A 27,964-nucleotide genomic window follows, 5' to 3' on the forward strand; every position below is an offset into this window, starting at 1 on the left:
GGGAAATACGTACCAGGGCCCAAGGGCCCAGAATGTTGCCCAAGACAATCTTCCTTGAGTTTTTGTGGGCATGGTATTATTTCTGCAGAGCTCAGAGGAAGTCAAATTCTTCACTTTCTGCTCAAAGCCACAGGCTCTCCAGAATTTTAACACAAGTAGGAAGAAAGAGACTCTCAACCATACAAGGGGTATATCAAGACATCATGAAAGGGGCTGGGTGCAGTGGCTCACGCCTGTAATCCCTGCACTTTGGGAGGCTGAAGCAGGTGGATCACCAAATCAAGAGATCAAGAACATCCTGGCCAACATGGTGAAACCCCATCTCTACTAAAAATACAAAAATTAGCTGGGTGTGGTGGCGCGTGTCTGTAGTCACAGCCACTTGGGAGGCTGAGGCAGGAGAATCGCTTGAACCAGAGAGTTGGAGGTTGCAGAGCCAAGATCGCGCCACTGCACTCCAGCCTGGTGACAGGAGCGAGACTCGGTCACGAGGGGAAAAAAAAAAAAAAAAAAAGACATCATTAAAGTAGCCATGGCGTTTTGAGGCACCCCAAATAAAGAGAGTCTTGGGTGGATTTGAGCGAACAATTTGTTATAATGAACCAGAAATACAAGATTCCACTGAAACTGAACAGTTGACAGAATATGGTTGAACTTAATTAAAACTTCAAGGGAAATAAGGGCAAAACAAAGCTAATGAGTGGAAAAGTCCAAGATTAGTTTGGGATAAACATGAGGATATAATTACATTTTAGCATGGGTATCTTCTGACCTCTTCCAGCAGTTCGTCTGCCATCATTCTCCCTTCTGACACACCTACTAAATCAAATGGCTTCTTCCTCTATACTGCAGTATAAACCAACCCTATAGTACCCCTCTGGTCATGATACAAACCCAGGAGGAAAGTCTGTAAATCTCATACAAGGGTAGAAAGTGCAATTCAACCCAGCACGCTGGTTATGGTATACGTGGTGTCAATGCACATGGTAGCAACTTGAATCAAACCAGAGCTGCTACCACATGTAAGCAACCTCTTATGCTGCCCTGTAGTGATGTCAATGTTCTCAGTTTACTAAATTATCAATGTGGAAGAATGCATTTTTGAGCTCCAGACTTTCTAAACATTTTAAACAGGCTATCGAAGAGGCTGTAACAGAACCCTATTTCAGAAACCTAAGCATCAGGGAGGAAGGAACACTGACCGGTTTTTCTGCGATCTTTCTGTGGGGGCAACAGAGATGAACAAAAGAAACGTTAGCATGTCAGAGAATATGACAAGTGAGGGGAGACAGAGGTAGGAAAAGGGTATTCTAGCCACAAGGCTAATGCATTTGTGTTCAAAGAAAAGTCTGGGCAAAGGAGGGGAAACCCCCCCTCCCCCCTAAATAAACAAAAACAAAAAACCAAATCAAAGGACAAAAGGGTTTCATACAACACAGTATCAAAAAGTAAAAGGAACACACTAAATGCACAAGCTGGTGGCAAGTAAGTCCACAGCCTATTGTGATAGGTCCATCCAGCATCAATCAGATTTCTTCTCATCTGTTATCTCAAGGTTATTTACAGATGTGCTGACTAACAAGAGTCTCTCATGGGAGGGTGGGCAGGCTTCAATCATTGGTTTCGGGATCTGTCTGCGCCATGTAGGCATCCAACTCAGCATCCAGGTGTCCTTTTGTTTTCGACATATATGCATCCAATTGGTTGTCCAGCTGCTCCTTGGTCAATACAGGGCGAGCAAGGGCACCTCTCCCTCGTCCACGGCCTCGGCCTCGGCCTCCAAAGCCCCCTCTTCCCCGACCTATCATACCCCGACCTGGCCCAAAGGAGGAAAAAAAAAAAAAAAAAAAAAAAAAGAGACAGTTACAAGTAAGTTTAACAGGTGCTGTAGTAAATGCCCCTTAGAGCAGTGGGGCCTAGCTGAGAAAAGCTGAAGGGCAGGGCAAAGAGGAGAAATCTGGAAAAAAAGGAAACACACTGGGTAGAAAGCAACACATGGAAAGCACACATAATGAATCCTCTATCACATGATCATCTCTAAATGCTATTTTAACAAATTTTATTCTATCAATAAAGGAAAATAATTAACTGGCAACTATAATTTTAAAAAACCTTAATCGATCCTAAGATAAAATTACCTAACATTTGAGATTCACTAAGTTCATAATTAAAATACATGATAGATAATCCCATTTAGTAAGATAGGGAGGTGGTAACAAGGGCACAGAGAATCAGGGGTGTGAAGATAAGACAGTTTTCAAATTAAGTTTATTGGAGACCCTTCTGGAAAGTCATCTCATCTTTCCTTAAACTTATCAAGTCTAATGAGCTAGCTGACCTCATGTGTCAGGAGACTGAGTTTTTCTGACACAGGAACAATGTAGGGGAGATTTGAAAAAATATTTTGAGTTGTCCTAGCTATTTCTACCTTTAATTCTAGTTACCTTATGACAACTGACAATTGTGGTTATCTGAGAAGCAGTTTGAATTCAGTTAACAAAACAAAATCAGCTTTTTGAAAAGCTATTTTAGTCTCTCCCACCCTCCTGATGTCTCTCTCTCAGGATCCAAGTCAAGATAATTTGGAAACATGTTATTTCAGCCTGAAACCCAAACTAGCTTGCACTTCACTCAGTAAGTCAAGTATCATATAATGGGAGAGAAGAAAACAAGCCCTTGGTTATCAACTTTTCTTTCCTAACAGTTATTATTCCTTGGCAACTTCAAGGTCATTAAGTCATGGAAGACCCAAGACACCTTTTAAGAGAACCAAAGCAAATATACACAGGGGCTACAATAGTGTTTTTTTCTGGACAGGTGGTGTTGGGAGTTTTCCACTAAGCTCTAAGCCAGAAGGCTCCCATGAGATTTAGTATTAACAGCAGCAACATCATTAAACTCTTTCCCAGTCTGGGTCATGAGGTCACAAGACAAACATCAATAAATTTCAAAGGCAAGATTATCAATAAGAGCCAGTTAGTTAACTGATAATAATTCCATCTTGCTCTCTACCTTGAGCAAAAAAAGTCATCTTTGATTCTCCACAGGCACAAATGTGACACTGAATTTATCTGGTTTCAGAGCCAATGCCCAGCTCCAAGTCTCACCACCCTCTTAACTCTACTTCATCTTTATATCTCTCTCTCTCTTCTATATTCTCATGTGACTCAAACCAGGATTTGGAGCTACAGGGTGGTATGTGGTGGTGATGGTGGTGGGGCAGGGGCAGAGAAAGGTAAAACCCTAAACTGACCATTTTGGGGGGTATTTTCAACTATACAATTTAAATTTTCAAGAGCTTGGAGGAAGATGGCATATAATCTGGCTCTATAATATGCACTTGATTGATTCTTGGAAAAATCATGAGACTTTTGCACTACCAGCATGGTAATTTGAAAAATAAGCCAGTTTCAAATAACAAAACAAGACAAACAAAGAAGCCTGCCTATGACTTCAAGCTGTGCAGAAAGGTGGCTCTGAGTTTTTAAGGGAGGAAAGTAAGGGGGAGCTACTCTCTGAAGTTGGTAGCTGACTAACCTCTACCACCGATTCCGCCACGACCCATAGCTCCACGCCCTAGGCCCCCTCTCCCAGGACCTCCACGACCTCGAACACCACCTCTTCTTAAGCCCATTCGGGGAGCTACGGCTCGTCCACCTCGGAGCAGGTTTTGACCTTAGAGAGGAGGCATACAATGTATATGCAGGTAAATCCAAGAGACACAAAGTAGATTCCAACCAAAGGAAGGTGGTGAGGGTTAAATGAGGGTAATTCAGTTAGTTTTTAGGTTGGTTGGGGCAAGCTGCATACTGTGAATAGATTAAGCTACTCTTTATTCAATCAATTCAACAAGTCTGACCACAAATCCATTTTTGGAAGTTGGGAGTTAATTCAATTAGTAAGTACATACATTTAATAAATATCTACTGAATAATCAGATAGATGCCTAGCATTATGGTAAATTTAAAAATAAATGCTATGGTTCCTGATCTCAACAGATTCTTCTAGGGAACAAGAACTATACAGGGAACAGAGTAAGAGTGCCCCAAATGAACATATATAGGTAAGTGCTGTGGGTCAACTTGTCCTGTTTTTCCAGCTGTATCAGTGTTTTACTAGCACCAGGAACAAAGAGATATAGGCCAAAAGACCTATAAATTTCTTATGTTTGACTTATTTCTAGAACTTGAATGTGCTTTGATTCAAGCAGCAGCAGGGTGTTTTAAAATGGAATGGAGATGACATGAATTACCTGTTGTTACGCAGGTCATAGCCTCTCACCATTGCACATTATCAGAAAAGGAATGGTATCGATAAAAGACATGCAGCACTATTAAAAATGTGATTTCAGAAGTTATTATATTAATACAAATTCAGGCTTAAAGATGTTAAACGAACGTGTCCATAAGCAGCCCAAGAGAAAAGGGAAGGGAGTAGGGCCCGACAATTATCAGGGTACACAGCACTGACCTCGGAGCGACATCCCGCCCCTAAGTAGGGTTCTGGTGGCACGTCCCCCACGTAGTCCTCCTCTGGGCAAGCCTCTCTGGATTATGGGTAGGCCTCGTCCTCCGATTGCTCCCCTGGCCAGGGCCCCTATGGGTCGGCCTAACCGTGCCTGGATGTTACTCTTACCCAGGCGCTGCTTTAAGCTCTTCTGGAAGAAAAGGTGTTAGGGGATTGAGATCAAAAACGCAATCCAACAGGATTTGGCAACTTAAAGTGCAGAGAAAAAGAAGCAAGTGAGATGTTGGTGTGAAGGGAGATAAACCTGTTGTGGGTTTATAAGGATCCCAAACCAGAAGCAAGCCTTTGCCTCAGAACGTTATACAAGCAGCAGAATTTTGATCCAGAGCAGAAACTCCAAGAAGCTCAAGTGTGGTCCCATGAAATGGGCATCTCCACAAAGTACCTCACTAGTTTGGCTACAGAGGTCATACACTGCCAGTTGAAACTTAAGTTTTAGTAACAACATTCTATAGTTCAATCCTGGATTGTACTGCTTTTGAACTACAGGTTGACAATTATATGACTTGATTCATACCTGCCCATGGACTACCACTGTCTTCAAAGGCTTACTCAAACACCATAGGAAGTTCATCACACTCTGGGCAAAACTTAAATTACAAGTTCACTTGAGTTCTTGTGACTTAAGAACAAGATTGATTTCTCAAAGAGGCCCGTGTGCTCCATTTTTCCTCTGAGAATCTATTTCCAGACGGTCCACTTTTTACCTTAAGATGTAAATAAACATAAGAAAGTCAAATCTCCTTTCCTTATGTTTCTTAAAAATCCCTAATTCCATGCCTGCACTTGCAAACAGCTCCTTTAAAACAATATGATGACCTTAAATTAAAAATAAACATGTAACTCAAATGTATCTCCACAGCCAGCCAGCCAAACCTATGTTAGAATTATTCAGGTGATCACAAAACTCAGGGCCATATACAAATACAAGGACACACTACAGAGATAGAGTATTTTTAAGAATCTGTTCTCAAAAGAAAACCATTAAGACTACATGTCAGAGAATTAAATTCCTTCAAAGGAAAATGGGACAGCAATAGCCCTGAACACAACCAAGGTCCTAGCAAGACTGGTTGTCCATAAAGCCATCAGTCAATATGAAAGAAAATAAATTCTACAGCCCCTTCACGCTTCACCCACAAGTGACTACCAATGTGTATGTGTGTTTTCTAATCATACCTCTCAAAAAGATGCTGTGAAGCATTATTATTAACTTTCTAGCATAAGATCATAAATTGCTTCTAATCAGTGGAGAAGGCTCCAAACATTATGCATCTAGCATAAGTAGGTGTAACCAACCGTAACAGCCTGTCCTGTTACTCCCCTGATTAACACACAATTATGAGATTAGAACTGCATTCCACAAGTCTCTTGCGTTCAGTTATCCTGCATGTACTAATTCTCCCAAGCTTTGTGCTTTAAAGGGAGAACTGTACAGTGCTGGGAAGTTCTTTACCCATTCCAATCCTTAAGTGCCACCAATACCGGCCTTTAATATTAACAGGAAAGTTAAGGATGTCAACTATACCACTTAGTTTCCACTCTAGAGTTGTGCTGTGTAAGGCAGCCTCTATAGCTACACGTGGCTATTTAAATTATTTTTATTTCGAGATACAGTCTCGCTCTGTTGCCCAGGCTGGAGTGCAGTGACACGATCTTGGCTCACTGCAACCTTCATCTCCCAGGTTCAAGCAATTCTCCTGCCTCAGCCTCCCGAGTAGCTGGGATTACAGGAGCTGTCATCATGCCTGGCTTACTTTTGGTAGAGATGGGGTCTTGTCATGTTGGCCAGGCTGGTCTTGAACTCCTGACCTCAGGTGATCCACCTGCCCAGGCCTCCCAAAGTGCTGGGATTACAGGTGTGAGCCACCACACCCAGCCTAAATTAAAAGCAAATTTTATTATTTTCTTGAGACGGAGTCTCACTGTCACCCAAGCTGGAATGCAGTGGTGCCAACTCCACTTACTGCAACCTCCACTTCCTGGGTTCAAGAGATTCTCCTCAGCCTCTCGAGTAGCTGGGATTATAGGTGCGCGCCACCCTGCCCGGCTTTTTTTTTTTTTTTTGTAGAGATGGGGTTTTGCCACGTTGGCCAGGCTAGTCTTGAACTCCTGACCTCGAGTGATCCGCCTGCCTTGGCCTCCCAGAGTGCTGGGATTACAGGCCTGGCCTAAAATTAAATTAAAAAAAAATTAAGCTCCTTAATTGCACGAGTCACATTTAAAGTTTTCAATAGCCACATGTGGCTAGTGGCTACTGTACTGGATAGCAAATACAGAACATTTCCATCATTGCAGAAAGTTCTGGCTGGGCACGATAGCTCATGCTTGTAATTTGAACACTTTGGGAGGCTGAGGCAGGCAGATCACTTGAGGTCAGGAGTTCAAGACCAGTCTGGCCAACATGACAAAACCCCGTCTCTACTAAAAATACAAAAATTAGCCGCGCGTGGTGGCAGGCGCCTGTAGCTGAGACAGGAGAATCGCTTGAACCCGGGAGGCGGAGGCTGCGGTGAGCTAAGACTGCGCCACTGCACTACAGCCTGGATGACAGAGCGAGGCTCCGTCTCAAAACAAAACAAAACAAAACAAAACAAAAACACAAAAAAATTCTATTTAATAGTACTACTCTGGATAGGGACTACTTCCTGCAGAGCCTATACTTAAAGCTTCTTGTTGAAAGGTCCTTTGGAATGATCTGTCCGAGATTCATCTTCAGCAATTTCCATTTACTCTTGGAAAATGGTGGTGCCTTTTGCTGCTTTCCTGAGTCAGGGAGGAATTCAGTCACTCCAAGGCTTAAGGTAGCCGAAGCAGACAGCCTTGTTTATTTTTGGTCAGTGAGCCCAGTGGTTCAGGGTGGGGGTGTAAGGGTGTTATATTTAACTGCTGAATTTATGCACAGCCATGCAATGCTACCAAAGCCCTTACAGTTGCATGGCACCGCCCTCCAGACGCCCAGCCACAGCTTGGACATATCCTTCCACAGCCACTGTCCGGACTTGCATATAAATTCTATGAATAATAAAGAGCAGGTTTTATTTCAGGTCTGAATAGGATTATCTCTCACTGTAAATTTGAAAAAGAGAACCCCTAACTCAAATTACTCAGTACTCTTGCTCCACTTTACTGGTAAAACTTTAGGTGCTGTGGAAATGAGGGTCACTCTACTCTGTATATTTTAGCATTGAAAACTTTTGACTAAGGCCATGCAAACTCCCTGCACTAGGGGAAAAAGAATAAAATTATTTCCCTGTTGGGTAAATCATTTAACAGAGAGTAAAGGATGCTGTGAGATTATCTAAAGCTGAAATAAAGTTTCTTTGTGGAATAAGCCATTAATCTATGTTAAGGGTTAAGGATCAGAAAACGAAAGATTAATACTCATTGGTAACAGAAACAGGCCACATAGATGGCAAACTCCCTAAAAGAGAAAGACAGTAAAAAGTTACTTATTGGTACCTGCCAAAAATGGAATTCTCTGAACTTCTCTTTCTTCCAGAGAAGTTTCAGCTTTTTGCCCTGAGCCACTTTGCAATCATCCATCACGTCCTGACAGCCTCAGTGGACTCCCTGACAGAGATCACCAGCTGCTTCTGGAGCATTAAGACCCATTCTCTCACCTGCTTAAGTTTTAATGCTGCCTGGACAGAGGGTCTATTCTCCATCTGCTGGGCCAGTCTTCTGTTTCTGGCACTGGCTAGCTGCTGTTGTTGCTGCATCGAAGCCCGAATATTCACTGGCGTCGGCTGTTTGTTCTTCAGCATATTAGTAAAGCTTCAAGGTCGAACAAAATGGATGTTTAAATAAAAGCTTTATTACAAACATTTATTGGCATTTTCATGGCTTGCTAGACCAGGAGCTCCAGATCCCACGAACTTTTAAGTAAAGTGGTACGCTTAGATCAAGGCTGATGTGGGTTAAAGACTCCTCTGTTTCCACAAACTTGCAAGAATCAGAAACTTAGAAATGCAGCTAAGTGCAGCACATTCAACCAAAAGTGATAACAAGGGCTCAGGTAACGGCTTTTAGAGAGGTGGAAGGTATGAAAAACACGCAATAAGCAGATATGACAAGAGACAGAAGATATAGTTTCAAAGACAAACAAAGAAAGCCTAAACCTTGGGGGATCCGAGGTGCATTCTAAGGCCAAATATGAGGAAGGATGAGAGCACCTTCAAAGCTCACAGCAATTAACATACTCTCGTAAATTACAGGACTGTATCACATTTTAAAATATATGTCACTAACATGCAAACACAAACATTATGCAAACATAAATAATTAGCTTATCATAGCCAAAGAGATAAGGAGAGAAGCACATAAGCCTCAGAAGAGGCAAAAATAGGCATTAAGTAAATTTCAGTGGTCAAAAGTCAACTTAATGAAATCACTGATCAAAGGCATTCTTTTTTTTGAAACAGAGCCTCACTCTGTCCTCTGTTGCCCTGGCTGGAGTGCAGTGGCGGGATCTTGGCTCAATGCAACCTCCGCCTCATGGGTTCAAGTGATTCTCCTATCTCAGCCTCCTGAGTAGCTGGGATTACAGGCACACGCCACTACACCCAGCTAATTTTTCCATTTTTAGTAGAGACGGGGTTTCACCATGTTGGTCAGGCTGGTCTCGAACTCCTGACCTTGTAATCCGCCCGCCTCGGCCTCCCAAAGTGCTGGGATTACAGGCATGAGCCACCGTGCCCAACCAAAGGCACTCTTAATGAACAAAGTTGTCAGAGATAGAAACTGCCTTTAAATATCTTTACTTTTCTTAGTCTCAAATCATCACTTTTTCTAACTCCAAGTAGTTACTTTTCAAAGTTAGATTAGTTTGATCATTTATGAGCCTGTGAAGAGACTCATTATTTCTGTCAAGGAAGTATAATGGAATGGAAGAGAAGAACACTTAACTGTAAAAGAATCCAAAACAAAACCAAACTAAAAGCAGAATGGAAAGTGAAATGGAGCAAAGCGAGTGCCTCTTACAAGGCCCAAGAATGACATTCAAGGGCCTTTGGACATATTCATGGCTTGCTACCTGCCTCTTACAGGCCAGACACAACACTGCTGGCCTTGGACTGGGCAGCAAGCCTACTGTAGCCAGGGTACCATGCTACCGTGCTGCACGACCCCTGTATCAATGTAAAAAAATGTGAAAAGGGAAAGTGTTAGGAGTCTTTTAAAATACATCCCACCAAATAAATACTTCAGACAGCTTAACATAAAAGTCTACTGATAAGGGGTTTTCAAACAACCGCCCAATTTGTTTTGTGTACCACATGAGATGCAACTAAGAACAGAGGTCTGTAGCCTTCTGTTGGTATTTAGCTTAAAATTGGCTTTGTGCATTGGACCCCAGGGCCAAGTTAAGTAATGTTTTCTTAGGAAGGAGTTGAAGTTGCTGTTGGCTGCCTCACCGCTCATTTAGAGACATCTTGGTGGTGCTTTTTAGCACAACTTTCGGCGCTGACTGTGCAGCCATCTTCAAATCCCGAGAATCTACAAAGGACAATACGTAAAATGAGCAAATCACAATAGTGACATCATTTCTATAAGTGGCAAGGCCCAAGCCAACAATAAATAAAAATGCCTTATCACTGACGACTAAAGAGCACATGAGGGCACATTTCAAGTGCTTAAATTTCTTTTTTTTTTTTGAGACAGGGTCTCGCTCTGTCACTCAGGCTGGAACGCAGTGGCCACTGCAGCCGTAATCTCCTGGCCTCAAAGGATTTTACCACCTTGGCCTCCCAGTGTTGGGATCACAGGCGTGAGCTGCCACGCCCAGCAAAAATTCTTAAGTTTCTATGGCAATTACCTCAGATTATTATAACTTCAAGGTGGCTGGGTGTGGTGGTTCACTGCCTGTAACCCTAACACTTTAGGAGGGCAAGGGCACAGGATGGTTTGAAGCCAGGAGTTAGAGACCAGCCTGGGCAACAAAGCGAGACCCAGTCTCTACTAAGAAAAAAAAAAATAAAAAATTAGCGGTGCATGGTGGCCAGCACCTGTTGTCCTAGCTACTCAGGGGAGCTGAGGTGGGCGAATGGCTAGAGCCCAAGGGTTGGAGGCTGCAAAGAGCTGTGATCACGCCACTGCACTCCGGCCTGAGACCCCATCTCTTTAAAACAAACAATCCCAAACAAACAAACTTCAAGGCCCACAAAATACCCAGGAATTTCTAAAAAACGGTAGCACCCAATCTAGCAACCAAAGTATGGAGTCTGGCTTTTTTTTTTTTTGAGACGGAGTCTGGCTCTGTCGCCCAGGCTGAAGTGCAGAGGCACGATCTCGGTTCACTGCAACCTCTGCCTCCCCGTTCAAGCGATTCTCCTGCTTCAGCCTCCTGAGTAGCTGGGACTACAGGCACGTGCCACCATGCCCGGCTAATTTTTTTGTATTTTTAGCAGAGACGGGGTTTCTCCACGTTGGCCAGGGTGGTCTTGAACTCCTGACCTCACCTGATCCACCCACCTGGGCCTCCCAAAGTGCTGGGATTACAGGCGTGAGCCACCGCGCCGGGCCGAGTTTGGCTTTTACTCTAGAGCAGTCGTTTTCAACCTTGACTACATATGACTTATCCAAGGAGCTTTTAAAACATAGGGCTGGACAGGCCGGGCGCGGTGGTTCACGCCTGTGATCTCAGCACTTTGGGAGGCCAAGGCGGGCGGAATGCTTGAGCCCTGGAGCTCGAGACCAGCCTGGATAACATGGTAAGACCCCGTTCCTATAAAATAGAAAATACAGATATCCGGGCCTAGATCAATTAAACCACAATCTCTGGTAATGAGGTTTGGAAATGAACCAATCGTGGGGTCGGGGGAAAGCTACCTAGGTGCTTCTAATGTGCAGCTAAAGTTGAGAACCACTGATCTAGAGTGAAAATATAGGCAGGGCCGGGCGCGGTGGCTCACGCCTGTTTTCCCAGCACTTTGGGAGGCCGAGGCGGGCGGATCACCTGAGGTTGGGAGTTCGAGACCAGCTTGACCATCATGGAGAAATGTCTCTACTAAAAATGCAAAATTAGCCGGGCGTGGTGGCGCATGGCTGTAATCCCAGCTACTCGGGAAGCTGAGGCAGGAGAATCGCTTGAACCCGGGAGGCGGAAGTTGTAGTGAGCTGAGATCGTGCCATTGCACTCCAGCCCGGGCAACAAGAGCGAAACTCCGTCTCAGAAAAAAAAACAACAACAAAAAAAACCCCATATATATAGGCATGCCTAGTTTCAAAAGTGGCTTTCAACTCCAAAATCAAGCAGGGACTTTAACAAGAAACTGACGACCTGGGGGAGTAGGAAAGGTTTTCTAAATTCACCTGGGAATTAACTTGCAAAGAGCCCTCCATAAAACTTAACCCTAAAGCCGCCATTAATTTCCAACATTCCTCAAAGTCTTGTACTTCTTAATCTCCCTACCATCCTCAAAGCCCTGTCAAGACTTCCACTTTTGCTCAACCCGCCAAGTTTCCTTTTTATCCTATCAAACCCCAACCTCCATCAATCCCGCCACCAGGTTCCAGTTCAGCCCCTCCCCCGTCCCTTCGCAGGGGCTCCGCCTCCTCCCCCGGGCCTCCACGCTCCAACACCGTAGCTATGTGCACATGCCACCACCCCCTTTCCGCGTCCGCCGGCCCCTTCCGCTCCCCAAGACCCCCCCCCCTTCTCACCACAGAAACTCACCGAAGGAAACAGACGCCAGTGTTCCTCCCGCGGCTGCCACCACGGCTCCGGCAGGCGGGCCGGGGACCGGCCGAACCTGAGTTGACGGTGGAGGGGCTCGGGTTAGCTAGATGGGCGGTTGGTTAGATGCGTAAGCGGTAGTATGCGAGTTCAGTTCGTTGTTGCTGGTTGGCTGTCTAGTCGGCCGATCCGTCTGCTCACCCGGCCTGCCCTTTCCTGCCTTTCGTCTGCAGCGGCCGCCAGCTCCGGCTCGGTGTCCAAAACAAAATGGCCGCCACGTCCAGTGCTTGTGGGACCGGCTAAAATGGCGTCTACGCCATTACGTCAGGTGTCAGATCCGCGCACGACTAGAGGGCGGGAAAGATTTGAGCTACGCCTGCGCAGAGATCAGAGGCGGAGCCTTAGGGCGAGGGCGGGGCTTCCAAGCAGTGCCCCGCCGCTAGGGGCGTGGCCAATGGCCCAGTTGTTGGGGCGTGCAGGGACTTCACGTTCCAGTAGTGGTTGCGCTGCAACCTCCTGGGGTAGTTATTAATGTGGGCCTTAGAGGGGATTTGGGTCCCGAATTCCCTCGCCCCTCCGTTCCCTAGCCAAGGTACACCGTCCAAAAATCTTTACGCGGACTTGCCTCGTCTTCTTCCGGACAATTGGGCCTGGGGAATTTGCACTGGTTTTCCTCTCATGGCCACTCGCCCAGTCTGAGAGTTGTGAAGTGCCGTAAATGCTCCAGCCAAGGCCCAGGAGGCCAGTATTGGGAGCACATTCCTCTCCCATCCTGCACCGGCCAACACCACCGCCCGTCCATGTTTTCCTCCTCACTTCCTCCCCTCCCCAACTTGGCCTAAATACTGTTTACTCCTTCTTGGGGTGGGGCACCTTTGCGTCCTCGATTGCGTTTCCATGTCCTCCCTCCACACCTGCCATCCGTGTTTATTTTGTTGCAGACCTACATAGGGATTTCTCTTTTCTCTCTCTCTGATTTGTTGTTGTTGTTTTGAGACGGGGTCTGGCTCTGTTGTCCAGGCTGGAGTCAGTGGCGCAATCAAACACGGATCACTGCAGCCTTGACCTCCTGGGCTCAGGTGATCCTCTCACCTCAGCCTCCCGACTCCTAGGATTATAGGCATGAGCTATGTTCCCTGTTCAATAAGGGATTTTTCTCTCTTTCTTTTTTTTTCTTTTTGCAGATGGAGTCTCGCTGTGTCACCCAGGCTGGAGTGCAGTGGTACCATCTCGGTTCACTGCAACCTCTGCCTCCCAGGTTCAAGCCATTCTCCTGCCTCAGCCTCCTGAGTAGCTGGAATTACAGGCGCGTGCCACCATGCCCCGCTAATTTTAGTATTTTTAGTAGAGATGGGGTTTCACCAGGCTGGTCTCCAACTCCTGACCTCAAGTGATCTGCCCGCCTCTGTCTCCCAAAGTGCTGGGACTACAGTCGTGAGCCACTGTGCCCGGCCTCAATAAGGGATTTTTCTAATGACTGTGCACAATACAGTGTACATATGTTTGAGGAATGAGAGAATGACACATCTGCAACCCTTCCTCTGCCCCACTGGCACGTCAAGACCCTTTCATTTTCCTTCCTGGCACTTGGGCGTGTGCGTGTGTTTGTATGTGTTCGTGTGTGTCTGTGTGTAAGTAATGGCCCAGCATCCTCACCCACGTGAGGGTAAGGATCGTGGTTATTTTGCTTAATGCTGGAGCCTCAGTTCCTACGCAGTTTACACATAGTACCACTTAAGTAAATGTTTGTTGATTGAAAGAAGATTCTTTCGGCCGAGCGCGGGGGCTCACGCCTGTAATCTCAGCACTTTGGGAGGCCGAGGTGGGGGTATCACGAGGTCAGGAGATCGAGACCATCCTGGCCAACATGGTGAAACCCCGTCTGTATTAAAAATACAAAAAATTAGCCGGGCGTGGTGGCAGGCGCCTGTAGTCCCAGCTGCTCGGGAGGCTGAGGCAGGAGAATCGCTTGAACCTGGGAGGCAGAGGTTGCAGTGAGCCGAGATCATGCCACTGCCCTCCAGCCTGGGTGACAGAGCCAGACTGTGTCTCCAAAAAAAAAAAGGAGATTATTTCTTCCTCTGGTTTTATAGCTGAGAAGCTGATGTCTCCTCGACTTCCAACTGGAACCTTGAACCCCCACATTCCTGGACCTTGAGCATTCCTCAAGTAGGAAGATGTAATGCACCTTGACCTCTTTCTAAATAAGACACTTCCCCAAATAAGGGGAGTTGAGAGTGAACAGTCTTCACGTCTCCACCCACTTCCAGATTCCAGAGGAGACAGACATCGGATGGCTGGTGAGAGAGAAGCCTTTAATGAAAGATGAGTTGCAGGCTTGGACCGCTACTCTTGCGCCCTTGATGTGTGTGTGGGTGGGGTGGCCAGGGGTGGGGTTATGGAGAGGGATAAGTGGGGTGAGGTGGAAGCAGGGGGAAGAGGCAGGTCTGGGAGGGTGGAGAGGAAGGGCGCTGCCCAATGTGGCTGTCTGCTCAACTGTTCTCCCAGAAGAAATTGTTACAGGCCACTGTGAGAGCAGCCACAAGCACCACATACTCCTGGAAGTCCACCTCCCCGTCTCCATTCTCGTCTAGCTCCTTCATCACCTTGTCCACAGCATCCACATCCTTCTGGGCCTGTGGTGGGAGAAGAGGAAGAGGGAGGTGTATAGGAAGGGGTACAGTACAGAGTCAGAGGCAAGGGGGTGGTTGAGAAGCAGGAGGCAAAGATGAGCGAGAGGAACTGCACTGAATTATGGGACTCTTCTGGGCTTCCTCAAAACTCTTAAGGGCTCCTGTTGCCTACAGCATAAACTCTTTCACCTGGCAGAATGAATAATAATGACACCAGTTACCGTATGTTGAGTGCCTACAATAAAGCAAGCACTATACTAGGAGCTTTACAAGCACTGTCTAATTTAATTCTAATACAAATAATGTGAGGTATGTTTCACTATTTCCATTCTAGAGAAGAAACAAATTGGTAATCGGTGGTTAAATAAATATGCCCAAAGTCCCACAGCTAGAAAGTAGCAGGGCTGGAATTTGAACCCAGTCCAATAAAACCTCAAAACTGGTGCACTTTCTACCGTATCCTGAGGCTTCTTTACTTTGGGGCCCTGGTTAGCCTTTGCAGCCTACTTTTCTACATCCTTCATGCCAGTTGAATGAAACTACTGGCATGCTCCACATTTTTCTTTCTCCCGTGCTTTTGTTCATTCAGTTGCCTCCTCCTAAAATGTCTGCATTTACCCAGATAATCTTCCAATGGAAATCCATGGTTCAAGTGCCACCTCTTCAGGAAAGCCATCTGGCTTCAATCAGGTTAATAATCTCTCATAACCCTTTCTGGCACATCTGTTAAGGCTCTGTGTACTTCCTGGAGTGCATGGTTTACTTCTAAGTGTCAATCTTTCCCTTCTAAGTCTGTGAGTCTTATTATTGATGAATCTACACAGGGCCTAACACTTAACAGGTGATCAGTAAACCAGGGCGTTTTGACTTGACCCAGGAGGAGTAGGGGAGCCTGGAAAAACCCAGGAGAGAAGCCTGGGAAAGGAAAGAAGGAGGCTAGGCTGAGCTGGAGGTGGGGTGGGGAAATAGCAAGAGGGTGCCCACCCCATTCCCCCAACCTTCACCCACTCCACTCCCACTCCACCACTCTATGCTCACATCCAGGAAGCCAGAGAGCTCCGTCTGCAGCAGCTCTTTCAGCTCCTTCTTGCTCAGCTTGTACTTGTCCCCCTCTTTGCCCGAGTGGGCGTGGAACACGTTGATGAGGGTCTCCATCGCCGTCTCCAGCTCAGAGCCCATTGCAGCAGTGCACCTACCCACCCCCATCATGGAAGTGAGCTGAGGACCAGGCCTGGGGTACCTGGGGTCTAGGTGACGGGAACCCTCAGGCCTGGCCCTGGCCCTGGCTGACAGCTCAAATAGCTGTGGGATTAGAGCCTTACTGCAATTGATCTTTCCCTGAGATTTTACAATGTGAGGGAAACCCCAGCAGACCTCAGTGCAGACCTGTTCTCCGTGTCCCTCAGTCTGTACCCCAGCCAGAGGGAATCAGGGTTGGGGCATGGAGAGAGAGCAGTTGGAGCTGGGCTGGCTCCAGAGGCCTGTGGTAGATGTCTGCAGTGGCTGCCCAGGCAGGGATTGAGGAGGGTGGGGCAGGCAGGGGTGGTCACAGGACTGGGCCATGCTTCCTCTGGCTCTATTTTTACCCTGGACCTTGCCTGTCTAGCATAGCCAAGCTCTGCTGTTGAGGGTGGTGGGCTGGGGTGTCCACTACAGCCTTCCTTCTGCTGCCCACCCCTAGCAAGGAGTCAGTCTGGTACCCTCGGTCAGCCTGGTAGAGGGGATGGCAGCCCCAGTGGGTGGCCTAAGCCTTCTAGGGGAGGGAGGTCTCACTGACTCTGAGTTTCCTGTCAGCAGCTGGGGGCCCCTTTTGGTCCTTCAACTCTGTTCTCTCCTGAACATGTCATTTTGGCTTCTTTAGGGTATGCTCCCATTGCCTCTGCAAAATTATCCCTTCCATCTGGTGGGTGGCAGAAGGGGAGAGAGGAATGTCTGAGCCTTTTCCTTGGAGCCAGAGTTCCCAGGGAGTGGGAGAGGAGACCTGCAGGCGTTGTGCCTGCGACTACTCACTCCTGTTTGATTTGGGGATAGTGGGAGCAAGGGGAATGGGGCTGCTGTGTGTTGGGGGAGATAAAGGGCTGAAAGCATGCGGTCCTTTGAGTTCATGGAGCTGGGAGAGAGTAGGAGAAGAGAGGAGAAAGGAGTGGTCTGTTGAGAGAGAACACTGCCAAGCCAGGGGGCGTCTTTCCCTTGGCCCTGGGACAGTCTGGCCTTCCACAACCCCAGGGGGGACAGCTCAGGTGTCTCGGATCAGATGTCCCCATCCTTCCCCAGGCCTAGGGGGCTGGACAATGGCCCCTGATCGAATGACATCCCAGTTCTTCAATGGGGCCCTTGTGAGTGTCATCTGAACTCCAGACCTGAGAAGCAGTTGTCAGAGACGTGGGGGAGATGGAACCCAAGCCGTGGCTGATGAGGGGATAAGGGGTGCTTGAGGGAGGGATGCTGGTAGCTTGATTACCTGCTCCATGCCAGAGGGGCAGCTGGAGGTCACCTGGAGCCCTAAAGCAGCCTGGGATTTTATGTGGTGGCAGTTCTGAGAGGACTTGGGGGCAGGGCAGATGGGAAAACAAAGAGGTAAGAATGGGGGGAAAGAGGAGTCAAAAGGTCTGGGCCAAAAAGGGGAGGAGGAGAAAGGGGAGGTCCTGTGGAGGTCGCTTTGGGAAGGGGCACAGCACCCTACATCTCTGCTTCCCCATATCATGGGATCTTCGCCCTGCCACCCCCAGACTCCCCGGGGACCTGAGCTCTTGGCAAGGCGGGGGGGGGGTGAGAGACTAAGGCTGGCAGGAGAGGTGGGGGCAGAAACAGCTGTTGTATCTGCTCTCTTCTTCTTACCCCACAGGAGGCGAGGCAGGGGAGGGCTGGGGCCCTTCTCAACACCTGGGAGACAGAGGGGGCCTTGGCAGGGACTTGAGGGCTCCCTGTGGGAGGGCCAGGTGGCCAGGAAGCTCGTGGTGGGTTCCCCACTGGCTTCCTCCTTTGCTGAGCTGCCAGCTCTCTCTCCGACCTTCAGTTCATTTGTCTCTCATCACCACCTTCCAAACCCTGTCTCCCCCAAATCCCAAACTTCCCTCACCCTGACTGACTCCTCCCAGATCCTCAGTGCTCCACAGTGCTATGGTCCCCAGCCTCTTGGAGCCCTTCTGAAGACCCCTCTCCCTGAAGCTGGCAGGCCAGGGACTAGCCCAGTGGGGCAGGGTACTCACGGGTGGCCTGGGCCTGAGGTGGGAGCAGGTTCTGGACAGACGGCCAAGGCTGCAAATGTGGCTGCTGGAGCTGTGTGTGGAGACCTGTCTTCAACAGTCCCTCCCCCGCTGACCCCCCCATCGACTCCACCCCTTCACAGACGAACACCCTGTGGGGCACGGGGCCAGGAGCAGACAGAGGCGCCCTCTGTCTCCTGGGCTGGAACAGGCGGCCCTTGTCTCTTTCCCAGCCTTGCTTGCCCCGTTCCTTTCTCTCCAGGCAGCAGTAGATGGTGCAAGGGAAAGAGATGGGAAGGAGGTCCTGGGAGGGACGCTGGATGTCTTACCCCAAGCTGGGCCTTGCAGTACCTGTGGCTGGCTGTGCTGGTTGAGCTGGGTAAGTGGGGAATTCTGCTGAGGGGGTCTTAGTCTGTGGCTCCTCTATGGGGCCTCGCTGAGAGGACCCTCAGTGAGAAACTTAGTCTTCGGAGTCTGAGAACCCACAGAGGGATTTCAATCCAGGACTCTTCTCTGGGGGTCTCAACCTGGATCCCCCTCTGTGTGTGGGGCCTCAGCCTGGGGTTCTCTGAGGGATCTTGGTCTGTAGCATCCTTTGTGGGATCTCATTCTAAGGGGCCTCTGTGTGTGTCTCAGATTGGGCCTCTCAGTGTTGAGCTCCCTCAATTGGTTGCCTCCCTCTTCCCCCCTCAGCATACACACTCCTGATTAGACGTGGGGTGTGGTGGCAGCAGCCCCCAGTATTGAGAGGACTAGGACCCTGGGACCCCTGCTGAATGAGATCTGTCCAGGCAGCTCCTCTTCCTGACCAAGTGGGGGCGCTCGTGTGGCTGGCAGGGAGCCCGGGTCCAGGCCTGAGGGCTCAGGGCGAGCGGTGTGATTGGGCTGTCTCTGGTCTTCAGAATCGACCACGGAAATTTGACACCTCCGGGCTTGGAAGCAGCTCTCTCCTCCTTCCCCGCTGCTTATAAACCTCAGCCCTGAGGCTCCAGCTCACTCTACCCCATCTCCTTGCCGGGTGAGTCTCATGGCCGACCCTGGAGGGAGGCTGGAGATCATTTTTTCTTCCTGGGCTCCCAGGTCCCTCCCCCAGAGCCAGCTCAGACAGGAATTCAGGAAGCAGCTTTGGATGATCGAGCAACAGTGCGTGCAGGAGTGCGTGACGGGGTGGACAGAAAAGAGAATGCCTCTTCCAGCCCCACACACCGCACCCCAGGGGGCTGTGAGTGCCTGTACTAAACCCGTCCTGGGGCAGGGAGTCAGAGACGCCCCGTTCGAGGACCCTTGTCACTGGGAGACAGGAGCGGGGAGGATCTGTGGGGTCCTGGGTTCAGCACTCTGCCCTGCTGCCCCTGAGGAGAGGTAAGGGTGGAGCGGGGCAGAGAAAATGGGTCTGTTCAGATGGAGCCAGCTCTGACCACAGGGACATTTGCCAGACCCTGTGCTTCTCTGCTGGGAGGAGCGGTTAGAGTGTGTGTGGGCGGATGCGAGTGGCCGGAGACCAGGGCCCAACATAAACAAGCTTTGGAGACAAACAACCTTATGACCTGTGAGGCTGGGTGAGACAAGAAGGGATTCTTGAGACAGACACGCCACAGAGGGGCCACCAGACTCGAAGGACTCCAAGAAGGACCGTCAACTGAAGACCTCCTCTCAAGTAGAGGGGTCTCCAGATCGAGGGATCACCACAGAGGGGTCCCTAAGCCACAGACATTTAAAAAGGACCCCAGATTGTGAGACCTACAGAAGAGGGGGTTTCTGGAGCTGAGTCTCCTGCCCCCACCAAAACTGAGATGCTGTTGCCTGGTCTGATGCCCCAAGCTCAACCCCTGTCCTCTCCCTCTTTCCCCATAATGCCCCCTCCAGGCTGAGACTGATGTGGTAACACCAAGGCAGGGACCTTCTGAACCATTCCTGCATCTTGGGGCTCCCTGACTCTCCCTCTCTGCTCCTTCTCTGTTCCACAGGTCAGCCCTGACAAAGGTCAGCTAGCCCCTTGAGGACATCAGCTTTGGCCTCAAGGTCCTAATGGCAGCAGAACCACTGACAGAGCTAGAGGAGTCCATCGAGACCGTGGTCACCACCTTCTTCACCTTTGCAAGGAAGGAGGGCCGGAAGGATAGCCTCAGTGTCAACGAGTTCAAAGAGCTGGTTACCCAGCAGTTGCCCCATCTGCTCAAGGTAGGCAGAGATCTGGGACTGAGATTTTGTAAGATGGTGATTGTGGGACACTGTGTTTAGGACATGATGGTGCCGAGTACGATGATGTGACCACAAGAAAGGGTGTGGGTGACTGCATGTGTAAATGGTTGCAGGTTTTCTTTTGTTTTTTTTGAGACAAAGTCTCACTCTGTTGCCCAGGCTGGAGTGCAGTGGTGTGATCTTGGCTCCCTGCAACCTCCATCTCCGGGGTTCAAGTGATTCTCCTGCCTCAGCCTCCTGAGGAGCTGGGATTACAGGGGTGCGCCACCACGCCGAGCCTATTTCTGTATTTTTATTAGAGACAGGGTTTCACCAGGTTGGCCAGGCTGATCTCAAACTCCTGACCTCAGGTGATCCACCCGCCTCGGCCTCCCAGAGTGCTGGGGTTACAAGCGCAAGCCACTGCGCCTGACCTGGTTGTGGGTTTTCTTGCCTGGTGTGTGTGTGTGTGTGTGTGTGTGTGTGTGTGTGTGTGTCCATGCATATAATTAGGTAAGCAAAGATACTATGTGCCAGTGGGAGTGTGGGCTTGTGTCAGAAGATGCTGTTGGGTTCTTGTGTATGCTCTGTGCCTTTCTGGTCTAACTTCCCCAAGACAGGGCTGGACCCAGAGCTGGCTTCCAGGAGATTCACAGACCATCACAGCTGGAAGGAGGCCAAGAGAAAACACAGTCCGCATTCCTCACTTCACGTATATGGAAACTGAGGCCTAGCAGTGGAAAGGGGCTTATCATAAATGAAAACACAGCCAAATTCATGGAGTCATAGACCTCAGTGTAGGGGGTCTGTGAGATGCATCTGTGAAGACTCCCTACCTGCTATGGGCATCCTCTCACTAGGGTGTAAGAGTCATTCCTTCTCTCCCACTCACAGGCTGGGGTCAGGTCTTAAATTTAATCAACTCTGGGCTCGAAGAGGCCTGGTCATTCTGGCTGTTGACAGTTTGTTTTACATCCTTTCTGAAAATCCACAGGCACATTGAAGTGTGTGAATATGGACTCCCTGAACACAATGAGTCTCTGAAACTCATGGTCTTTCATCTGCAAAATCCCCTACAACTTCCAACTTCTCAGACTTTTTTTTTGAGACAGGGTGTCTCACTCTGTTGCCCAGGCCACTGTGTGATCACAGCTCACTGCATCCTTGACCTTCCGGGCTCAGGCAATCCTCCTGCCCCAGCCTCACAAGTAGCTGGGACCACAGGTGCATGCCACACTGCCTGGCTAATTCTTTCTTTTTTTGTGACAGAGTCTCACTCTGTCACCGAGGCTGGAGTGCAATGGTGCGATCTTGGCTCACTGCAACCTCTGCCTCCTGGGTTCAAGTGGTTCTCTTGCCTCAGCCTCATGAGTAGCTGGGATTACAGGCAACCGCCACCATGCCCGGATAATTTTTGTATTTTTAGTAGAGACGGGGTTTCACTATGTTGGCGAGGCTGGTTTTGAACTCCTGACCTCAGGTGATCCGCCTGCCTCGGCCTCTCAAAGTGCTGGAATTACAGGCGTGAGCCACCGTGCCTGGCCTAATTTTTGTTACTTGTAGAGATGCGGTCTCTCTATGTTTCCCAAGCTGGTCTCAAACTCCAGGCCTCAAGTGATCCTCCTGCATTGGCCTTCCAAAGTGTTGGGATTATAGGCGTGAGCTCTGTGCCCAGCCAGACGTTTCTTTTCATCTTTTTACTGGAAACTTCAGGTTCTCTCCTGAAGGGACAGCATTCCTTATATCCTTGTCAAGCAGTGATTGTGTGTTTTTTTTTTTTTTCCTAAATTCAACTTCCTCTGGGCCTGGAAATGTAGGAAGTGACCTCTCTGCTTTTCATTATCTCTAGATTTTAGTTTCTTCTTCTTTCTGAGACTTCCCAGCTCCTTGGAAGCTCGTCTGCCACCTGCCATTCTTCTTATTGCACTCCTTACGGCTCTTCAGCTCCTGGCTCACTGTTTTCCTGTCATCACTGCTTCTGTTGTTATTCTCAGTGGCTTCAGCATCCACACAGACAATTCATCCAACACCTGGGCCTTTCAATTTTCTCAACTCCTCATTTCCAAAAAGATTTGTCTTCTTACAGCTCAGCATTCCACTCCTCTGTTCATGCTTTAGACTGTGTCATTAACAAAATAACGCACCACTTCCAAAATCTTGATTTCAAGTTTCCCTTTATCTGCTGACCTCCTCCTGTCATTCCAGTTCTGTTCCCCTCTCTAGCTTCTCCACTTCAGCACTTCCCTGACTCCTCAGGTACCTTCAGTCTCTCGACCCTCTCACTTTTGCATCTTCCATCAACATCCCTCGTGTCCTCATTGCCCTTCTTCCTCACCTCAGGTTCTAAGGCTTCTCATTGTAATCACTGCCTTAACCCCATTGATTCTGTCTCTGTCTGTTCTCAACCCAGTTAATCCACCATTTCACCTATAGTAACTTGCCAGTTAAATCCACTGTTCTGCCCCTCCATTTGGATAGCTGAATCTGGCTGGAGAAAAATGCACAGCTTTGTTGACTTGTCTCACTTTAAATCTATAACCACAGACCCCAAAAGGGACCCTTGACAATGCCTGGCAGTTCTGTGTTTCCCTGGTTGATTCATTTACCAGTTCTTTCAGATGATTATTTCACAATTTGTCTTCTCTCCTCAAAGCTCAGTACGTCTTTCCACGTTCTCCCTTTTCCTGAGTAGTTTACTCACTGAGAAGTTCAGGAGTTTGAGACCAGCCTGGCCAACATAGTGAAACCCCATCTGTACTAAAAAATATATTTAAAAAATCAGCTGGGCATGGTTGTGTGCATCTGTAATCCCAGTGACTTGGGAGGCTGAAGCAGGAAAATTGCTTGAACCCGGGAGGCAGAGGTTGCAGGGAGCTGAGATTTCACCACTGCACTCCAGCCTGGGCAACAGAGGGAGACTGTCTCAAAGGAAAAAAAAAAAGGAAAAGAAAATAGGAGCAATCAGGAAACTTGTACGTGCTCCCTCCCCGAAATCAGTTGTCTTCTGTTACGCAAATGATATGTCACTGCCCCTAAGGCCAACCCTTCACTGGTGCCCTGGATCCCATCCCCTCTCACCCACTGCACTCCAGCCTAGGCGACCGACAGAGTGAGACTCCGTCTCAAAAAAAAAAAAAAAAAGACTTTCCTCTTGAAATTACTCCTCTCTTTCTTGTGTCCTCAAATTTTCCTTCTCCACTGTGTCATTCTTACCAGCTTACAACTGATACCTCTTTTTTTTTTTTTTTTGAGACAGAGTCTCACTTTGTTGCCCAGGCTAGAGTGCAATGGCGTGATCACAGTTCACTGCAGCCTCTACCTCCCAGGCTCAAGTGATCCTTCCACCTCAGCCTTCTGAGTAGCTGGGAATACAGGCATGTGCCACCATGTCCGGCTAATTTTTAAATTTTTTTGTAGAGACAGAGCCTCTGTATGTGTGTGTGCATGTAGTTAGGTAAGCAAAGATACTGTGTGCCAGTGGAAGTATGGGCTTGTATCAGATGATGCTGTTGGGTTCTTGTGTATGCTCTGTGCCTTTCTGGTCTAATTTCCCCAAAACAGGACTGGACCCAGAGCTGGCTTCCAGGAGATTCACAGACCATCACAGCTGGAAGGAGGCCAAGAGAAAACACAGTCCGCATTCCCCACTTCACATATATGGAAACTGAGGCCTAATTTTTAAATTTTTTTGTAGAGACAAGGCCTCATTATATTGCCCATGCTGGTCTTGAACTCCTAGGCTTAAGTGATCCTCCTGCCCTGGCCTCCCAAAGTGTTGGGATTACAGGCATGAGCCACTGTGCCCAGCCCAATCCTTTATTGATGGAAATTTTTCTTATGTCCATTTCTTCCTTCTTGCAAATATCCGTGTTTGTATACCTACATACTGGTGGAAAAATAACAACATAAGGTAAATGTTTGGTGGTAGAAATATTAGGTTAAGTGGCATGTTCATTTTTAATTTTTTTTTGAGAAAGAATCTTGCTCTTTCACCCAGGCTGGAGTGCAGTGGCACGATCTCGGGTGACTGCAACCTCCGCCTCCCAGGTTCAAGCAATTTTCCTGGCTCAGCCTCCCTGAATAGCTGGGACTACAGGCTCGTGCCACCATGCCTGGCTAATTTTTGTATTTTTAGTAGAGACGAGGTTTCACCATGTTGGCCAGGCTGGTCTCGAACTCCTGACTTCAGATGATCTGCCTGCCTCGGCCTCCCAAAGTGCTGGGATTACAGGGGTGAGCCACCGAGACTGGCTTTCATTTTTAATTTTTGTGAATATTACCAATTTGCCTCCTAAAAAAATTGTACCAGTTTATATGGCTACCCACACTTCATGCGATGCCTGTGTACTTGTCCAAACTGGGTATTATTGAGCTTTTACTTTTTGCTAATCTACGATGTGAAAATGGTATATTTTTCTGATTTACGCTTATATAATTCTGAGTGAAATGGAACTTAAATTTTTTTTTTTTTTTTTTTTTGAGACGAGGTCTCACTCTGTCACCCAGGCTGGGCTGGAGTGCAGTGGTGTGATTTCGGCTCACTGCAACCTCCACCTCTTGGGTTCGAGCGATTCTCCTGCCTCAGCCTCCGAAGTAGCTGGGACTATGGCCATGCATCACCACGCCTGGCTAAGTTTTGCATTTTTAGTAGAGATGGGGTTTCTTTCTTTCTTTCTTTTCTTTTTTTTTTTTTTTTTTTGAGCAGCAGCAAGATTTATTGCAAAGAGTGAAAGAACAAAGCTTCCACAGTGTGAGAGACCCGAGCGGGTTGTCCGAGATGGGGTTTCATCATGTTGGCCAGGCTAGTCTTGAACGCTTGACCTTGAGTTATCCACCTGCCTTGGCCTCCCGAAGTTCTGGGATTACAGGCATGAGCCACCATGCCCAGCCAGTAACATTTTATAATGTTAAAAAGAATCCTGTAGGCCTGGTGTGGTGGCTCATCCCTGTAATCCCAGACATTTTGGAGGCTGAGGTGGGTGGATCACCTGAGGTCAGGAGTTTGAGACCAGCCTGGCAAACATGGTGAAACCCCATCTCTACTGAAAATACAAAAATTAGCTAGGCTTGGTGGTGGGTGCCTATAATCCCAGCTCCTCGGGAGGCTGAGGCAGGAGAATTGCTTGAACCCAGAAGGCGGAGGTTGCAGTGAGCTGAGATCATACCACTGCACGCCAGCCTGGGCGACAGAGTGAGACTCCGTCTCAAAAAAAAAAAAAAAAAAATCCTGTAGATAGTTTAATTGGGATCATATAAAAGATATATTTTAGGGAAAATCGACATTTTTTGGTTAATTGAGCCTTTCTCTTTAAGAAAAATATATATTTATTCAATTGTCTGTTTATTCAAAATTTTTTTTTAATATCCCTGTGGTATAATATGAAATATATAGTTGTCATTTCGTATCCATGGGAATTGTTCCCAGGACCCCCTTGGATGCCAAAATCCTTGGATGCTCAATTACCTTTTTTTATCCTTCTCTTGTAGAGATGGGGATCTCACTAGGTTGCCCTGGCTGGTCTTGAACTCCTGGGCTCAAGCGATCCTCTCACCTTGGGCTCCCAAAGTGCTGAGATTACAGGTGTGAGCCATCATGCCCGACCTCAAATCCCTTATATAAAATCAGATAGTACTTGCATATAACCTATGCACATCCTCCTGTATACTTTAAATTACAAGTAACTCTAGGTTACTTGTAATACATAATGCAACGCCTACTCATCACTTCATTCACATGGATTCAACTTAGTACTTAGCATGGGGCAAAATTTAAGTTTTGCTTTTTGGAACTTTGTGGATTTTTTTCTTCAAATATTTTTGGTCCTAGGTTGGTTGAATCCAGGGCTGTGGAACCCACTGATACTGATATGGTATTTGGTATTTGGCCTTTGTTTTATTTCTGCCACAGCTCTTTGTTTTTTTAGATAGTCTCGCTCTGTCACCCAGGCTGGAGGGCAGTGGCTTGATCTCGGCTCACTACAGCCTCTGCCTCCCACACTCAAGCGATTCTTCTGATTCAGCCTCCCAAGTAGTTGGGACTACAGGTGTGCACTATCACACCCAGCTAATTTTTGTATTTTTTTTTCTTTTTTTGAGACAGAGTCTCTGTAGCCCAGGCTGGAGTGCAATGGCGCGATCTCTGCTCACCACAACCTCTGCCTCCCAGGTTCAAGCAATTCTCCTGTCTCAGCCTCCCGAGTAGCTGGGATTACAGGCTCCCACCACCATGCCTAGCTAATTTTTGTATTTTTAGTAGAGGCAGGGTTTCGCCATGTTGGCCAGGCTGGTCTTGAACTCCTGACCTCAGGTGATCTGCCCGCCTCGGCCTCTCAAAGTGCTGGGTTTACAGGCATGAGCCACCACGCCCGGCCTGCCTAATTTTTATGTTTTTAGTAGAGACAGGGTTTCCCTTTGTTGGCCAGACTGGTCTCAAACTCCTGACCTCAAGTGATCTGCCCGCCTCAGCCTCCCAATGCGTTGGGATTACAGGTGTAAGCCACCACGCCCTTCCTGCTTCTTCCTTCTTAATACTTATTTATTTCTCTTTACTAATTGAATGCACCCCCAATATAATGTTACAGTAGCCATCCTTGCCTTCCACTGGCAGTGCTTATAGTATTTTATAATTAAACGTGGTTGTAACTTAAAAAAAAAAAAGTCTTTTTTAGTTCTTCTATGAATCAGCTTTGTTCCTTTTAGAGATTCGGTGAGTCTTCTCTGTCTGCATCCAAATGTTGGTTCAAACTTTGAGCATCACACCCTGCCTGAGGCACCCTTCTCTGGTTTGATGTTGAACTATTGTTCAACAGTCAACTTTTTGGTTGTGCTTGTTTAGCTGGCAACAGGTCCTTTGATCAGGACATCCAGTTTACTGTTGCCATTGAGTTCACAGGCCTATGAGAGAGACCCTGTCAAGGGCCCCTAAAAACCCAGATACTCCATGTCCTTGCCATTCCCCTGATCTAGTGACCCAGTTGGATAAATGAAAAGACACAAGGGTTGTGCAAATGAGCAGCTAAATACTGGGAGCTTCTCCTGCTTTCTGAGAAAGAGGAGGGTGGCCCCAGAAGGCTCAGATTGGGTCCAACCCTGCAGCATCTCCCTGAGATGCTGGCAAATCCCTGGGCCGATCCCACAGCAGCTGCAGCGGTGTGCTGGTGAGAGAAGATTGTGTGCATTTCTTTCCAGCTTTGTATTCAGTGACAACCTGTTTGTGGTTTGTAAGCGGCCATTGTGGAAGTATTTACACAATGGCGAGCACTAGGACTCAGGACCCCCCACCTCTCTCTGCTGGTGCTCCTTGGAGAGGCACCCCGTGGCAGTGCAGTTTTGGGGCTGCAGCCTCATTCTTTAGAGAAGGGGCAGGTACCACTGCTCTCTGAGGGAAGGGCCTTGAGAGAATGGCAGCTGACCGTTCTTCCCTCCCTACTTTCTCAAGAACCCCAGTTTCTAATTCTACTCTTCCCTTTGGTGTCTCCTCAGGATGTGGACTCTCTTGATGAGAAGATGAAGAGCTTGGATGTGAATCAGGACTCTGAGCTCAAGTTCAATGAGTACTGGAGATTGATTGGGGAGCTGGCCAAGGAAATCAGGAAGAAGAAGGACCTGAAGATCAGGAAGAAGTAAAGCTGCCTGGCTGAGATGGGGGTGGGCAGGGCAGGGCTGGTCAGGGCCGAGCAGAACCGCACTCTTCCCAAATAAAACTTCCTCCTTGAAACACAAATGTTTCTTACTTACACCCC

The 27,964-nt window shown here is 48.0% G+C and overlaps 3 protein-coding genes across 14 annotated transcripts; 1 reads left to right on the top strand and 2 right to left on the bottom strand.

Moving 5' to 3' along the window:
• Nucleotides 1–571: 571 nt before the first annotated feature.
• On the bottom strand, nucleotides 572–12,480 carry CHTOP (chromatin target of PRMT1). 4 transcript variants are annotated; one of them, XM_054486591.2, is made up of 6 exons: nucleotides 12,203–12,480; nucleotides 9,942–10,023; nucleotides 8,151–8,304; nucleotides 4,471–4,657; nucleotides 3,538–3,675; nucleotides 572–1,816 (listed from the first exon to the last, which is right to left on the bottom strand). In XM_054486591.2, exons 2-6 carry the CDS (start codon nucleotides 10,004–10,006, stop codon nucleotides 1,611–1,613), a joined length of 750 nt encoding a protein of 249 aa, XP_054342566.1. In that variant the 5' UTR covers nucleotides 10,007–10,023; nucleotides 12,203–12,480; the 3' UTR covers nucleotides 572–1,610. The 4 variants fall into 4 exon arrangements, with proteins under 4 accessions (XP_054342566.1, XP_054342576.1, XP_054342619.1 ...); XM_054486601.2 differs by having other exon boundaries at nucleotides 4,471–4,654; nucleotides 12,203–12,470; XM_054486644.2 differs by lacking the exon at nucleotides 3,538–3,675 and having other exon boundaries at nucleotides 4,471–4,654; nucleotides 12,203–12,343.
• Nucleotides 12,181–27,945, top strand: S100A13 (S100 calcium binding protein A13). Of its 9 annotated transcripts, XM_054486669.1 has the most exons (7): nucleotides 12,588–12,794; nucleotides 14,296–14,502; nucleotides 15,425–15,525; nucleotides 18,304–18,420; nucleotides 18,944–19,059; nucleotides 20,009–20,222; nucleotides 27,705–27,945. In XM_054486669.1, exons 6-7 carry the CDS (start codon nucleotides 20,070–20,072, stop codon nucleotides 27,846–27,848), a joined length of 297 nt encoding a protein of 98 aa, XP_054342644.1. In that variant the 5' UTR covers nucleotides 12,588–12,794; nucleotides 14,296–14,502; nucleotides 15,425–15,525; nucleotides 18,304–18,420; nucleotides 18,944–19,059; nucleotides 20,009–20,069; the 3' UTR covers nucleotides 27,849–27,945. The 9 variants fall into 9 exon arrangements, 8 of the variants coding, with proteins under 8 accessions (XP_063506774.1, XP_054342644.1, XP_063506772.1 ...); XM_063650704.1 differs by lacking the exons at nucleotides 12,588–12,794; nucleotides 15,425–15,525 and adding an exon at nucleotides 12,181–12,530; XR_010123522.1 differs by lacking the exons at nucleotides 12,588–12,794; nucleotides 14,296–14,502; nucleotides 15,425–15,525; nucleotides 27,705–27,945 and having other exon boundaries at nucleotides 16,345–18,420; nucleotides 20,009–20,024.
• On the bottom strand, nucleotides 14,497–18,150 carry S100A1 (S100 calcium binding protein A1). The gene is made up of 3 exons (XM_054486721.2): nucleotides 18,045–18,150; nucleotides 15,874–16,027; nucleotides 14,497–14,838 (listed from the first exon to the last, which is right to left on the bottom strand). Exons 2-3 carry the CDS (start codon nucleotides 16,012–16,014, stop codon nucleotides 14,695–14,697), a joined length of 285 nt encoding a protein of 94 aa, XP_054342696.1. The 5' UTR covers nucleotides 16,015–16,027; nucleotides 18,045–18,150; the 3' UTR covers nucleotides 14,497–14,694.
• Nucleotides 27,946–27,964: the final 19 nt, after the last annotated feature.

Source organism: Pongo pygmaeus, chromosome 1, assembly GCF_028885625.2.
Source record: "Pongo pygmaeus isolate AG05252 chromosome 1, NHGRI_mPonPyg2-v2.0_pri, whole genome shotgun sequence".
Lineage (NCBI taxonomy): Eukaryota > Metazoa > Chordata > Mammalia > Primates > Hominidae > Pongo > Pongo pygmaeus.